Raw genomic sequence first — 17,587 nt, forward strand, 5'->3', positions numbered from 1 at the left:
GTCCTACTGTAAGAAGAGTGACTCCATTACTTCCTGCCTTAAATGAGGCATAAAACTCCTGTAAGATTATTTAAATAGTTGTACTGTTCTCCCATAGATGTGGGTGCCCATTCTCACTAATGGAAGAAATTGTTCCAGTATTATAGAAAATCGGTGATTCCTCAAGGTTTTTGTACTACTAGAAATAAAACAGTATTTTTATTGAAAAACTCACTTCATCACTCACACTTGAAGCAATAGGTTCTTCCATAAATAAGGCACTGTGCAAATTCTGTCATAGTAAAACATTTATTTGTTAAAGTGATATAGATTATTCAAGATTCTACAGTCTGTTAACTCATGAATGGCAATGTAAGATGGATTGATACAGAACTTGATGCCAATGTAGGTTGTTTTTTTTTTTTTTTCCCTTTCCTTCTTAAAAAAAATACTTGTAAGTCAGAAGAAAAAAAAATGGTTTGAAAAGGAAATGAACCATGGTCTGATGGAGCCTGTTCCACTGGCATCAGATAATTCTGCCTCAGCTCCTGTGGACAATTTCTTCTAGGACAACAGTTCAACAATTAGCTTTTGCGAACTGAAACATTTTTTTTCAATTTTATCCAGTAAAAATATCAGTGGCAACTTTTTTCAGGAGAGAGAGAAGTGGTGCTCTTCAGATTAACTCCAGCCTCTGAAATGAAAAAGAAAAAGAAAAAAGAAAAGAAAACACACAGCTAATAAGAACATTGTGCTAGCAATCTCAAAGCTACTGAACTGTAAGCACACAGTTGCCATAAACTATGAGACACAAACCTGAATGATAAATAGACATGTGCATCCATATTTAATTTTTTTTGGTAATTTGAAAATAATGAATATATAAAACAGTCTTCTTTTTAAAAAGAACATAAATGTACGAAGCCTAAATAGTTATGTAAGTCATGCCATGAAATGGTATTTTCTCTTGCTTTTTTTTTTTTTCACATTTGCACCCTGAGAGTAAGACAAAATAATAATTTTCTTTGATAATGCATGCTATTTACGTTTTAACATACATCCATACTTGTTTGTAAAATATGAACATATTATATCAAATTTGTTGAGCATTTCTAAAACCTTAGTGATCTTTATAATTTTAAGATTCTGCTGAGAATTTTGTAAGATATTGAAATTTCATAAAATCATATGTTTAGTGACAGTAAAGAATAGTATTCATTTTTGCTAATTAATTCTTCATGCACAGAAAAAATAAGTGTAAAAGCTTAATAATTCACAAGCAAGGGCACACCATTGTTGATTTAAATATGATTTTGAAATGAAATTATATAAAAACCATTTCATGAAAAGGCTTAAATATAAAATTGTAAAAATATTTTTCCTTCAATATGGTACTCAGTTTTTATGGATATAGAAATTCTATACTTGACAAAGAAGGAAAATACTGTTTGCAAGATACATTTTCTTATACCTGATATTGAAAAAAGTTTTCTTCTTTTCATTCAAAAATCACTACATGTTTATTAGTTTCTATTTAGGTTTTATTAATTGTATGGCATAATTGCGTCATGAATTATAGATTTTTTTTTACTTACCGAATCTTCTTTATTAAAACAATAATATAGAATACATTTGGATAACACCATGCAATACTTTTATTAGTCATATTAAAATTATTTTGATAATTTTTGTGAAAAATGTTGGTAAAATAGTATTTAAGAAAATATTTTAAAATATTTGATAATGTGAATAAGAGATTTTTTTTGAAGCAAACAATAATTTTTTAGTACTGACATTTTTGAAGATAGTTAAGGAAGTAACATATTTCTAATTTGTAAAAAAAAGAATATATATATATAATATATATTATATATATATACACACATATACATACACATGATAACTAATAACCTTGGAAAGTACTTAAATACAGCTATCACTATCATACTTTACCTGAAATATTTTCAGAAAATTATTGCAAAATTACCTTCAAAATACAATTGGTATACATCCTCAAATTCTTCATTTTTGGATTCACAGCATATATCAAATTGGTGAATTGGAAGACAATTTTTAAAATATATTCAGTAACATACTATTTTTGATAAAAAATTATATTATTCCAAATTTGAGTTACAGTAAGTAGTAATATAATAATTCAACATATCTAGAAAAAATGATAATTGGCCATATATCTAGTTTGACTTTGCCAATCATAAATCCTTATAGGATAACAAATTTTAATACCAAGTTAGGAATATTTGATGTAAAGGTTAAACTTCTCTAAAATTCATGGAACCAGAAGTATTTCAGAATTTAGATTTTTTTTTTCAGAATTTGGTATATTTACATATGTCTATCTCTCTATGTATATATATAGATAAAGAGATAGGCAGATAGACCTCTATCTATATATAGACAGACAGACAGTGGGGTGTCTTAGGGAAAGAACCCAAATATAAACACAAAATTCATTTATGGTTCACATATATCTTCTACAGATAATTTTATACATTTTTAGTGAACTTCTTTTTGACCATGACCCATCACATGAAATCAGGTGTGAAATTTTTCACTTGTGGCATCGCATGTTTTATATTCTGAACATTTTGGATTGGTAATTTTTGGATTAAGAATACTAAACATGTACATTGACATCACATATAAACATCTGCTTTGCTCTTTGGCTTTTATTTTATATATTGTCCTATCCCTGTATTTTCCCATTGTTTTAAAAATGTTACTATTCATTGTCAATATTATTGAATTTTTATTCATTTGGAAATAATAATTTCTCTAAAAGAACTGCATATTTCATGATAAGTGCATATGTAGAAAATATTTCATGATAGTCTAAATTTAAAAAAACACCTTAATTGATACTAAACAAAATAATTACAAATCAAATCTATTAAAAATCAGAAACCAGCTTGGTATGGTGTATCATGTTTTTAATCCCAGGGGCTTGGGAGGCTGAGTCAGGAGGATTGTGAGTTCAAAGCGAGCCTCAGAAACGGTGAGGTGCTAAGCAACTCAGTGAGACCCTGTTTCTAAGTAAAATATAAAATAGGGCTTAGGATGTGGCTTAGTGGTTGAGTGTCCCTGAGTTCAATACACAGTACCAAAAAAAAAAAAAAAAAGAAAGAAAAAAATCAATCACTGTACATACTGGTACAAATAACTAGAACATGTCATATTCTTCTGCAGGTTTACAAGCACACAAACACACAAGCACAATGTGTATTTTATTGGTTTGAATACAGAAAATACTTATTATTATTATTATTATTATTATTATTATTATTTTGGCACTGTGGATTGAACCCAGGGGCACTCTAACACTGAGCTAGCTCCACCCCCTACTCCTTTAATTTAATTTTACTTTTTTTTAGACAAGGTCTGTCTACATTGCCAAGGCCTTTCTATATTGCCAAGGCTAGCCTTGAACTTGTGATCCTCCTGCCTTAGCCTGCTTAGTAGCTGAGATTTCAGGTATGCATCCCAATAACTGGCTCAGCAAATACTTAAGAAATTTTACTGAAAGACATTTTCAGTATAAATGCAAACTAGTCAATTGTTCGTATGTCAGTTGCTAAACATGGCATAACTCTCGTCTCATTTAGTTCTTCTTAACAATAAAAATCTTTGCCAAACTGAGGATTATATTTAAGGGCCAGTTTATGTGTAGAGTCATCATCATTAGTATTACCAATAATTCTTTTCTCCTTTGTTTCTGATTTCTCTTAGTGTGATTAGAATCTTAGGATTTTATTACAGAATAATCATGTGTGTTATATTGAAATATCTCAAGCTCATTTTATTTCTATCCATATTTAGGAAGGCACATGAAGTAGAAAATCAGAATAGGGCATATTCTGGAAAATGGAATTGAAATAACTTTTTCAACTTTATTCAATTGGGAAAAGATTCACCTTAGCTGGCACCTCAGTATGAAAGCTACAGAAAATACAGAGCTGAGAAGCTGTGATTACAAAGGGTCTTTGCCAGCACTCTTCTGCTTTTCATTCACACAGTAAAAATGCTGCTGAGAGTGCAAAAGGTTATAAGAAGAAAGAAAGCACACAGGGCAGTTCCTTCAGAGGGAGCACCACTGGTCCTGCTGACAGGACCAGAAATCACATACCAAACACCAAGAATCCCTAGGTTGAGGTCATAAAGTAACTTCAATCTGATAACAGTAATGTAGCAAGAGTTGCCCAACCAGTGATGATGTACTGACACTAAATTTCTACAGAATTACTTTTTCTATGAATTTGTTTTCCTTGCTAATACTTATAGGAAAAAAAGAGGAAAATTATAAAATTATGAAATGGAAATTTCCATTACATTGTAATAGCAGTTTGTTATGTAAAGGGCTGAGGAAGAACTCGGTATACAGCTTTAAAAAGATGACATATCACACACACACACATACATACATACATAAACAGTCTGATACAAAGAATATCTAACACACTTAATACAAACAATACACATAACATGAGTTCAATTTAGAGTGAAAGAGTTAGTCACTTGAAAATCAAACCTTAGATTATTATAACTTGTATGTTAGTGGTAGATTATATTAGTTTATATTACATCTTATTTTAAAATATATTTTCCAATGTTCTATAATTAATACTAGGTATTGTGGGATGAAAGAGTCATCACAAAATATTTATGTATTTATCACATTGTCAAATCCTGTGCTATCTCTAGCAATGGAGGTGCATTCGCAAGAAAGAACAAAATTTACTTCCTAATAATATGGTAAAATACACAAGCCCAATGATATATAACATAATCCATGAATTATGAATATCTTGGAAATGTTCTGATTTATACTTCTCATTAGATTTATGTTCTACTTCCTAATACCTTTCTGAAAGTATTGTAACTTTCCGCTCAGCTAGCTGTCCAAATCACTTAATAAATGAATTTTTAAAGATGAAAGACAGAAACGGAAGTGGAGGAAGAGACAAAGAAACAGAGACAGAGAATAGGGGAGACAGAGGTTCAGATAAAAGGTGTTGTTAAAGGAAGGCACCTTCATGCAGTTCAATTCAGTACACACAGAACACAGAGCATGTACCCGACAGTGTACTATTGATTGTTTCCAGTGAGCCATCTGTTCTTTTTCTGCGAGGTAAAAATGGGATCTTAAATTCAGTGAAGAAATGAAGCATAAACATTTTTTATTTGATGTGGGGCTGGAATGCTGTAGGGAAAACTAACATTGACCAAATTATTGCTTTTAAAATATGAAATGTTAAAAAACAAGACCCTATTTTTACTACCAACAAATAAATCAATGACCTTTTTAAGACTTATAAAAACAATATATTTTTTTTTCCTGTGCCAAACCTCAAACAAATGTCTGATGCTTCCAGCTGTTTGAACAGATTGCTTAAGTGCTATTCTGCTCTGGAAACACACTTTCTGATCCAATTAAAATGCAGGAATCAAATACTCATTTGAAACTTCCAAAATGAAAAAAAAAAAAAAACACTCAAGAAGAGTAATTGGTTGCTGACAAAAGGAATACCATGAATATTCCATGTGTAGTATTTTGCTCCACTTTAAAGTGGCTTCATTCATTTTAGATAACAGCAAAACACTTGTGTTCATCCATTTTCAATGAAGTATAATGTATCCTTTTACCTCCTCTCAGGACATGGAGGTCAAGGATAGGAGCAAATTCATTCTTATCAAGTTACTGTCTGCATGTTTGGAAATATCTGTAAAAATATCAATTATATCATGCATAACTACAAGAGTGAAGCAGTATTAGTAATACTTGTGTTTATTACAGTGTGAATCAGACATGTAATAAAATTTTAATGGAAAATTTTGACAAGCTACATAAACTACCAAGCCAAAAGTTAGAAAATTCAGCTTTAAAATAATAAATCCACTTAAGGGTTGAAGTATGCTACAGGTAATAAGATTCTCACCTGTGTTTCGTGGACATTCTGGTCAACATTAGTCAGCAAAGCATCTGGGAATAAAATTTTCAGGGTCATGAACAATTCAATTTTTTTTTTTTTTAAGAAACAGTCCTTTAAAACCTTCCTCACTGAAATCTTAGTAACTTCTCTTGAAGATTGATTTATATTGTCTTAACTCTTACTGGGTTAGTTGCAAATGACTCTTGTATTTTAGACTTCTGTTTGGCTATTTCCTTAACCACTGTACTATTAAAGCAGAATTTCAAAATATATTGTTCTAGTAACTACAATGAATAATTTTCAATAGGGAATATTTGTTATACAAGAAAATCAAGTTTCTATTCATTTTTCTCTGCTCAGAGTTGGTCTTTCAACTCTATGGTTGCATATGATTAACATGGAAACGTGCATCAAGGAAAAAATATTCCACAACAGTAATACAGTTCAGCTATATTGACCACACAGAATATAAAATTATACAATATTAACCATCATTTAATATCCACTCTCCAAACAATAGCACATTTTTGTCAAGAATCCATTTATTTTTATGCAAAAGTAATATGCTATATGCAAACATTCTGCCTTTATAGCCATATGTATATACCTGTTACCTATAAATGTTTAACCATCATACAGTCCTGAATATCATACATTCTGTTTCTTTTCAAAATATCTTCCTTTATGCAAATGCTACTAATCATTTGGAAGTGGTGCAAGGATAAGAAAATCTAGGTGTCTAAGAGGACAGTCATTGTCAGGATTCATAGATGAGTATGATGAGACTAGGACAAAATATTTTCTTACAAATCTTCACAAATAACCATGTAAATTTACAATGGCCATTGGTGATTAAGTTTCTCATGAAAGCAATAATAAGAGACATCCAAATGATGGAGAAAAAATGATTAGGAAATTTGGTTATGGTAGAGCCTACAAACGTATCTCATAGACTCTATAACTTGATAAAATTGTTTTTGGATATAATCTGGAGCATCATTATATCTACAGCCTATTGTTAGTTAAATGTACAAACACTTCGAACTCCATGTACATTAAGTGAAAAGGCCTTCATGACTTTCTCCTGAATCTATTTGAAATATATATTCTTTCTCATTTTTAAAATTCACAAATATGAGTTACTGATTTGAAAAGAATGGGTGAAATTGGGTAGATATGGTTATCATTGGGAAATTTAAAATAATAAATTTGTACTGGAGAGTTTCTAGACCATTATTATATGATAAATTACAATTTATTTGATTTTCCTGGAGAAGATCTATGATAGCCAGTTTAAATCTAATTTCATCTTATCAATCACAAAATAACAAATTAATATTACATGAAAAACATTGTGCTTTTAAATAATTTATTGTATATCTATGTGTATATTATCATAGATATACAATTAAGAGACATGACTCTTATCCAGAGTACATATATATTACAGAGTATATATACAGATTTATACATATAAAGAATATATATATTTATTTAATGTTAACTTTAGATTGTAAAATTTTACTTAGGAATAGTTGAACATAATTAGAATGCAGAGTGGTACACTGAATATCTTGTTGTATTGATTATTTGTAACATTTGATAGAATTATAAATGTATTAGCATTGCTTAATGAGGTGATTTAACACAAATATATTCCCAGTTAAAACTGTTACTTTTTATAACCAACTTTAGATGGCACCACATTTTTTTTTTGATGGCTCAATCACAGGAATATATTTACCATTCTTTTTATTTTAAAATGTCTTCTGCATTAGTATTAGAAGTATTCATTATTTCCTTTAAAAAATAAAAGAACAAAGAAATACTTGACGAAACTAATTGCATTTATAATTCCAACATATATTTATCTAACATGGAAAGGAAAAGATTGAGTAATCTGAGAGGCAGAGCTTTGAAACTTTCAAAAATCCAGTTGTTGATTTTTATTATTTTGTCTGTCCTTGAGGTAATGTGAATGATATATTTCTTTGCCATAAAATATTCAAAGTCGCTAATAGCACAAGATAAATTATAATTATTACCATTATTAACAAGCTAAGAGGAAAAGAAAATCATACTCTTCCATCCAATGCACCACTATGTCAACCCTGTCCACACTCACACAGGAACATCCTTGGTTACCATGGAAACACTGCACTGCTTTTGTGACCCAAGAAGACACTGGGCAGGGGATGATAGCATATCATACCCATTCTGTGAAATAGCAAAGGACATTGTTCACTTATTTTTTTTTGGGGGGGAGGGGGTACTGGGGATTGAACTCAGAGGCAATTAACCACTGAGCCACATCCCCAGCCACTTTTTATATTTTATTTAGAGACAGAGTTTTACTGAGTTGCTTAGGGCCTATCTAAGATGCTGAGGTTGACTTTGGATTTGAGATCCTCCTGCCTCAGCCTCCTGAGCTCCTGGGATTATAGGCATGTGCCTCAAGCCAGGCTTAGCATTTTTATTTTTATTTTTAACTTTTTATTTATTTATTTTTATGTGGTGCTGAGGATTGAACCCAGGGCCTTGCACATGCGAGGCGAGCACTCTACTGCTGAGCCATAACCCCAACCCCATCATTTTTAAATACAACTGGAAACCTACCAAAACAACTGGCTTGTATTTGTTATCTTTGAAGAAATATCTCATTTGCTTTTATTATTCTACCTAAAAGAAGATATTTTATGTTTATAGGCTTTTTCATTATTGGCATTTTAAAGATTATAGGAGTTTATTACTGTACATAAACTGAATAGAAATACTAAAACTTATGAATGGAAAGGCAATTAAGATGAATTTTGTAATAATTACTCTTAATTATTTGTAGGTATATAAGTAGAAGTTTCTTTTCAGAAATAAAAGCAAATAAAATATTTGAAACTATGTTGGAAGCAAGTACTACAGTTTTAAATCAGAGCAAATAGTTCACAAAAGGGGTGGGGGAATACAAATATTCCTTTAGACAAGTAAATATGGAACACATTTAATTTTTAGCTGTTCTTCAAATAATTGTGGAGAAAGTATTTTTAAGAGAATAGATTTCTTATATATAGAGAATTCTATTAATGCTTTAGAAACATTCTAAAACTTGTTTAGTAAAACAAATATGCAAAGTAGTCAAAATCAACAGTTTTAAATCAAATACTATATACTGAGAACTCAACTGATTCCATTAATTGTTAGAAAAACTACAGGAAATAAATTGGTCACAGTGTCAGTGTTACTGGTTGCTGTATCTAATTTAAATAGTTCAATTCAGCATTTTGTGTTTTAAACTATTTGAAGCCTAAAAGTTAAAATATTCATCAAACCGAATGCTGCTTCTTGGAATTTTGAGGTGACTTTGGGTTTTACTTTACCCCTATGACACTAGTGTAACAGTAGTTTTGTATTTTTCAATTTGAGGATGATTATCCAAAAGGAACAAAAGTAACATAGGACCCATATTTTTTTTAAAATGTTTACAATGAATGCCTGTTAAAATATGCTTAATGGCAGACATTGTGTTTTGTAATTCTTTACTTAACACTGAATAAGCTGATAATGTAAATTGGCTAAAAATTAAAGTAATTAAAGACAAAGAAATAAAAATAGCATATCAATTCTATATATAGCCAGCAATAACAAACAGCAGACCACATGATTACATCATATATAAATAAATATATGGATATGACAGAGTAAGTAAGGGATGCCATAAGTAACAGAACAAAAACCTGAAAAAAATATAAGAGAATTTCTTTCTTTTTTTTTTTTTTTTTCTGTGGTGTTGGGGAATGAACCCAGGGCCTTGTATATGATGTGAGGCAAGGACTGTACCCACTGAGAAATATTTCCAACCCCTCAAATTTTATTATTTTTTTTTTGCGGTGATATAATATCTGATCACAAACCTTCATTTTGCTTATTAATCAAAATTCTTATTACCACCTCCTCCCTAGCCCCATTGATTTATTTATCTATCAATTTGCTCATTCATTCATCTTAACAACTATTCTGTTTCAGACATTGTAGTAGGTAGCATTCATCATCTCGCTAAGTTAAAATTTCATCATATAGTTAACCAACATAAAACTCACTTGACTTTTATCATAGATCATTTTTGATCTTTTAAAATATAAAATTTTAGTAAAAGATGCCAAAACTTCACTTTGAAGACAAAATGTGAATGCATTTGATTAATAAAATCTGAGTACAGTCTAGCAAAAGTAATAAAATATTGAATTATTTTCAATGACTCTAGTCAAGCAAAACAAAATTCAAATGATTAGATGACATAGAATTTTTAAATATCTATGAGAAACAAGATGTTTTTAATTAAAGCTTTATAACATAAACAAGCATGGTATTCATTTTTGAAAAGATGGCAAGTGCAAATCATAAAATAAGTTCACTAGTAGCTTGGAGAAGGTATGCTAAACTGCTGTGTTACATAATCTTAGACCCTTCTTATCCTTCCCGATTTCAGAAATTGTTTCCTTAGGGATTTATTTCTTTAAAGCTTGCAAGCTGTTGTACAGTAAAGACCTTTTAATACTGTTCTCATCAATCTGTGAAGGGGAAGATTAATGTTTATTATCATCATCTCAAAGAAACAGTATAACTGATGTTAACTTAAAATGCAGAGTTGAGTTAGAACCTTATTAGCCTAAGAGTTTTGAAAACAGACCATTTGACTCTAGCTTTCGATTTCACAAACTACAACCATACCTGTGAACTGATTTATTTCTCAAAGAACTATTTCTGTGAGAATATTTAATCATAATTAGCCCTTTTAAATGTGAAAGACAAACTTCTCAGAGAGGGAAGCAACAAAGAAACTTAGGAAATGTAACATGGACAATTTTGTTCAAGACTGTGTGAAAAGTCATTTCTAAGTAATCTGTGTATACTCTTCATTCAACAAAATAATACATTACAGAGGATAAGAAGCAACTCTGTAGAGTAAAAGTTAACTGAAATTTTTGTATAACTCTCTACCAGAAGGAAATTAAGCTAATAATTTCACATTCTGCACTTCTGCTTTAAATGATATTGCAAATGATTTAAAAGAATTAATAAACGTTTACTGTATATTTTAACTTACTCCCAGGGAGTATATGGTATATATCAAGTACCCATTGAATGTGTTAATGGCTGAAATATCATATTCATTTGTGCCAGATAATGAGTCTAAGTTTGCACATGAACCATATCTTCAACATAAAATGAAAATAAAACAAAAAAGCAAAGAAAACAAAACTTTTATGTTCAAAATACTTATTAATTATTAATAAACACCATCATGTTAGTATATTATTTTTTTCCAACAAGTAGATAAGGACATTTATCTACAGATCTTAATTTCAATGAATTTCCAAGAATACTATGTTATTAAGAAACAATATTATTTTCTGACTAACTTTAAAATCTTTTACAAAAATGGTATATTCCTCACTAAATCCCATGATATCTGATTAAATTTATCATTTGGTCAAAATAATAAATGCATTTATTTTAAGAGGAAAACATTCACATGTAGAATTATATAGCGCAAAAGGGGGAAAGTCACTATCTGGTTAATGAGCAAATATTTTATGTTACTTAACATGTGATGAAAACTCCATTAGAAGTTTTCCAGTTCACTTGGTGATAAAAATCAACACCCTTTTCATAAAGGCAGTCCTATATTTGACTCCTCCTCTTTAACTTGCATTAAAAAAATAATAAAACATTCATTCAGCAACTGTGTTGAATGAATGAAAACATCTTCATATGCCCAGGTAGATGCATACAAAATCGTGGCCTGTGACACAAGACTGATTGGATTTTCTGATAAATTCAAGATTCTTTCCACTGAAAAAACTGTGTCATGGAATGAGCATGACATAACCATCAAGACATCAGGAAACAATAGCCTTATTTAGAAGGGTACTTATTCTAACATTGTCTTGGTATAATAATTAAACATTTTATTTTAAACAATACAACAACACAGACTTGTTCTCTACAACACAATTTTCATTGTAAAAAATATAAAATCTACTTATGGAAAAATTCCACTTATCCATAGGAGGCCATTTTTAGAATTGGAGGAAATGAAATTTTTTATGCAAGACATTTTTTTCCATATAACAATTTGCATTTTACCATTTTCTACCGCAGAACCTGGAAGCCAGTATTAAAAAAAGGGAAGGCACTCTTGCTATCTCAGGTTTCCCCCCTTTAAATCGTTTTATCTATGTAATTTTCATTTGGTGTATGAGCATTTGTGTGTGTGTGTGTACACAAGCACACACAGACACGCATAATAACTGTATCTTAGATGGTGTATTTGTAACCTGAGCTCTACTAGCCTATCAGATGATTGAAATTCTGCATTTCAATTTCCAAAGTAAGTTTTCATTAAAAAGAAATAATAGATTACACAAAGCTTTCTGATAACCTCTCAGTTTCAAAGAGTGACTTTTCCACTAGGACCATCAGAACCATCAGACTGAATTAATATCCCATTCACAGACATGCTTCTTTTAGAGAACAGTTCACGTGTGCCTGGTGAATTAGCAAAGCAATAGTATTCCTTTACGTCTCCACTCAGCGAATACCTGTGCTGCGCTCTGGATCTCTCAGCAGGCAAAGTGAGAAACTTACTTGGCTTGGTATGTGCTCTTTTAGATGTGGGCCCCTCTGTGACAGAATCAGGAGGTCGGCTAGCTAACTGCAATGCAGTTGAGTTGTTCCTGTTAGTGTTTTGGGACTCAACATTTGTGACAGCTTCATTCTGTGGTTCGGTACTGGGCTTTGTGCCAGTCTTTCTTTTCTGCTTTTGGGACACAGACGTGCTTGAAGTCCAGGTAGGAGGCAAAGCAGAGGTAGTGGTAGAAGAGTCCTGACTCGTACAAGTTTCTGAAGATTGAATCACATTGTCATTGGCAACTTTACAACACTGGGCATTCTCTTCATGTCCCACAGCTTGCTTAGACATGGACTGGGGCAGTGTTGCACTACAGCCTTGTATTTGAGCCCCATTAGTTTGAGAATAAACATTGCTAACCTTGGTGACCTTGTGTTGCCCATTATTGTTACAAACCTTATACCGGATCATTAGAATGATGATGAAAACCAGCACAGACGCTACAATGATTCCACCAATAATTATAATCATGGTGCCTCCCAAAAACTGGGATTGCATGAAATGGCAACGGACATAATCTTGTTCCGTAGTGAACTGGATGCAACCCACGACTCTTGTGGCAGTGAGGGAAGTGATGCCATCGTCATATATGGCCAAGACACACAAGTCATACATAGTTCCAGCAGCCAGATTATTGACCAGAAAAGTTTTGCTCGTAGGAGGTATCATTCTGAGGGACAATGGAATTTGTGTTAATATTTAAAACAAAATAAAACATGCACACACAAAGTCATTAGAAATTTAGTTCTGTCTCATTTCAGCACTCATTAAGGTAAGCATATTTATAACAGATATGAAATAAAAGAATATGATCTAATCTTATATTTATGAGTTAAAAGGCTAAAAGTCATTGTCAGAGTCCACGTTATATTAATGGTGCCTGCACCCTGCCTTGACAAGCTTACTAATTACACTGCTTGGCAAAGCAGTACTCCTAATAAAAGCCATTGCTGAAAAATCATTTATGACAAATTGCTTTTGAAAGGTGTGACTGTGACATTATCTGACTGCTAAACAAATCCATTTAGCACTTACAACACCTCTGTGACTAAAAGCCAAATTGAAGAAAGGGAAAACACTGACAATCACATTAGAAAGCAGAATGGAAATGCATTTCAGAGCATTTATTTTCCAAATCAGTAATAAGCTGCTATGGAATGGTACCTCCTAAATCTGTCTTTAATAACTCAGATAATTACAAAGATTAAAGCATTTTATTTACAGATCTCATCCCTTTCCCATGTCTTGCTCTGCTATATGTTTCAGTCTATAAATGAGGAGAGTATAAATGTACAAGTAACACCCTGGAAATAAGAACAGGGACAGATTTTGACCAGAGTGTGAGCACCTTGACCATTCTGCACTGAAGGGAATTTTCATCAAGGCACATTTTCTAAAATTTGACAGAAATTTATAGACATCTCTGAAGCTATCACCCTTTAAAAGTATTTTGGGAATGCTTATTTTCTTTCCACTTTTTTTTTTCTCAGATAAAAACATCGGCCATCACTAAAAAATAATTTAGAAAAAAAAAAAAAACACCTGTATTTTAACACTATCTTTCCCCTGTTAGTGAGTTTTAAAATTTTAGAACTTGGCAGTTCTAATATGTGGCAGTACCTAAACAAGGAGTTCTAAATGAACCAGGACGCTCTCAGGCCAGACAGTGTACTTATGACAGACTACTTCCATATAATGAGTGTATAAAAATGCAGGGCATTACTAAGCCCTTTCTGTATACTAAAATTTAATCTTTACAATGACCTTATGAGAAAGGCATTTTCACTATTTTCAGATGACAATCATTAGGTGGGAGCCTGAACAATTACCTCAAGGTCACAGAGAATTTGCTCATCATGGCAGAATTAAAATCTTGGAATGTAGCTAGTAAAACCTGACCTATTATCACATTTCATAGAGTGAATGCTTAAAATATATAAAATATCCAGTAACTACAGGAAGTTGAGGGGTAGAGTCAGTGCCTGTTATTGAAAACTAATTAAGTTGCCCAGAGGCTAGGTCAAGAGCCCACTATGAAACAAACAAACTAGGTTTAGCTCACACGTATATATCATAGCCTACCTCTGCCTGTACTCAGTGATGAAGGGGCTATTAGAAACCACTTAGTCTAATCTCTGCCTTTTAAAGATGAGGAAATTAAAACTCAGCCAGGTAGAACCTTGCCAGGATTGATCACAAGGGGAGCTAGGATACTTTTATTTTTCTTGCTAATTATGCTTATTTTAAAAACATTCTCCTTTCCATTCATGAGTGAAAATCAAACTGTCATCAAGAGCTTAATCTGTGTATATAAGGATGAAACTGATCTGATATCTGGAAGAGCTTAAAAACAAAACAATAATCCTTTCAAAATCATAATTTTGCATCTTTTCCAAAGAGCAGTAACAGCCTATCACCAGTGAAATTATAGGAAGGAATAAGTATTTCCAACTGAAAATTGGACAAGATGTGACTATAAATCAATGAGGCTGAACTTTAGAAAAACATACCAGAAATTCTTCAGCAGATGCAAATTCTCCATCACTGTCCTAACCCAGATATTGTATACTTAATTCCAGTGATACCTTCACTGCTCAAAATATTTATAAATTATCTCTTTGGAACTGTCTTAAGAACCAGTGCACATGAGACAACACCCACGCACATGACTCAATTATTCAAAGAATCAGTCTCATTATTTTATAGTTACATCCTATTTTTGACCAAAAATGGCAATATCCATCTTGATCACCCACCTTATTCACAAGACTTGACTCCAAATGGCTTTTGCTTGTTTCCAAAATTCAAAGTCACCCTCAAAAGACGAAGATTTGCCACCACTGGGTATATTCAAAATAGTATGACGAAGGTTCTAAAGATAATTCCAAAAGTGCTTTGAGCAATGGCAGCATCATTGGGATAATGGTATAGCCTCCCAACATGACTTCCTTGAAGGAAAGAACACTCATGTGGATGTGTAAGTTCTGGTATGTTTTTGAATTTTTAATTTAAACCAATCTTTTTCTCTGATAGTCACATCTCTTAGATGAGGTGAAAAAAATAAGCATAATATTAAATATAAATTTGAACTCTTTAAAAATAACACCATTCAGAAGATTTCCCCATATATATCCACCACATTTTCAAGCCTTACATTATGCACTTTATAACTGAGAATTGTAATTACAACACAGAATAACATTGCCAATTTGAAAGCATCAGGAGTACATTAATAAGCCTTACACAAAGATGCATGGTTGCTATTTAAATTTACTTAATTTTTCTTACCTGTAAACAAGGGTGTCATCATAAGTACCATTGTACTGAATTTGAAACATACGTATTCCAGGAATATTTCTTTGAAAATTAAATTTAAGTAGTGCTGTAGACGAAGTTGCTTCTGCCACCACGATTTTATCCTGACTCATTTTAGTGTCCCCATTACTACTGCTTGCATTAGAACCTGACTTAGTAGAAGTTGAGATATCTGAGGAACCAGGATCGGGCTCATGGATATGATTTGTACTGTTTAATAGGTGAGGGAGCTTAATTATATGAAGATCCACTGTTTGTGTTGCTTCCCCAGCAGGATTAGAAGCAATACAGGTAAAAGCACCTGTGTCTTTTACAGTTGTTATGAGAATGTCAAGTGTTCCGTTATCATACACCAGAGATCTTGTTGCATTTGAAATAAGCTTCCCTTCAGGAGAAATCCAATGAATTGCAGGTTCAGGGTCTCCCCTGGCTTTACACCTCAGCGTTGCCCTTTGTCCCTCTAAGACCCTCATCTCATGTGTATGACGAGTAATGAGGGGAGGCTCACACAAAAACTCTTCCTCAGGAATTGACCAAAAGTAGCGGCCAGTTAAAAGTGCAGGAGAAGCACAGGTCTCCAGATCATCTTCTCTGGACAAACGCCTTAGCCACAGCAATTCACAATTACAGTGCAAGGGGTTTCCACCAAAACTCAGTGCAAATGTGGATGGACTTATGATTCCTGAGGTTGCTAGGACCTGAGCTCGCTGAAAGAGAGGGTCAGGTGGTAGCTTCTGCAATTTATTTGATGTTACATCTAGCCGAGTCATCTTGTGCAAGTGGGAGAAAGTCCCCTTAGGAATGTTATCAATCATATTATGATCCAAGCTAAGGGTGTGCAAACTAACCATCTTCTCAACAGCATCCCAAGGAATAGTTTCTAGATTATTGTAGGACAGATCCAGCTCCTCAAGGGCAAACACGTCATCAAACGCTGTAGAAGAAATTAAAGTCAGTTGATTGTTATTCAATATTAAATGATGGAGATTGGAAAGACCACTGAACATATCATTTGTGATTTTAGTCAATCTGTTGCTATTCAAATGCAGAGCCCTCAAATTCCGTAGGTCAGCAAAAGCATGAGGTGTAATAAAACTGATTGTATTCCTGGATAGAGTCAGGTCCACCAAGCTGGTCATATTGGCAAAATCTTTTCTTTTGATATTTGTAACAAAATTGTCTGCCAAACGCAGTTCCACAGTTCTTCTGTCAATGTTTGGTGGAACAAATAGAAGCCCTTTCTTGGCACAAAGGGTTGCAAGATTAGGAGACAAAATCTGACAGACACAACGCTTTGGACAGATCTGAGCTTTCACTGCTATGCCAATGAAAAACAGATAAAAAAGAAATTTTTCCATTGTAGATCAGATTTAAGAACCTGTAAGATAAGATAAAAATATAGTGTTAGTATCTAATCATTTTAGTAATGTTCTTATTTCTACCTGAATAATATTTTATGCAAATTGGAACACAAAAATAATTTTATGTTTTTTTAAAACAAGTGACTATTAAATATCTGTTCTGCACTAGAGGCTATAATGGGCACTAAGGATGAATTATATAATATTCACAATTTCATAAGATTTAAAGTCAAATCGGAAAAATAAAAAAAATCTGATCTGATTACTATAATTCTGTAAATTAAGTGCCATTTTAAAAA

The 17,587-nt window shown here is 32.2% G+C and overlaps 1 protein-coding gene across 1 annotated transcript; it reads right to left on the minus strand.

The window, feature by feature from the left end:
- Positions 1–12,372: 12,372 nt before the first annotated feature.
- LRFN5 (leucine rich repeat and fibronectin type III domain containing 5) lies at positions 12,373–17,285 on the minus strand (the record flags this gene model as incomplete). Its single annotated transcript, XM_081291970.1, has 2 exons — positions 12,373–13,282; positions 15,901–17,285. The coding sequence occupies 2 exons, from the start codon at positions 17,283–17,285 to the stop codon at positions 12,373–12,375; spliced, it is 2,295 nt and encodes a 764-aa protein (XP_081148096.1).
- Positions 17,286–17,587: the final 302 nt, after the last annotated feature.

Source organism: Spermophilus citellus (genome assembly GCF_964194105.1).
Source record: "Spermophilus citellus genome assembly, chromosome: 4".
NCBI lineage: Eukaryota > Metazoa > Chordata > Mammalia > Rodentia > Sciuridae > Spermophilus > Spermophilus citellus.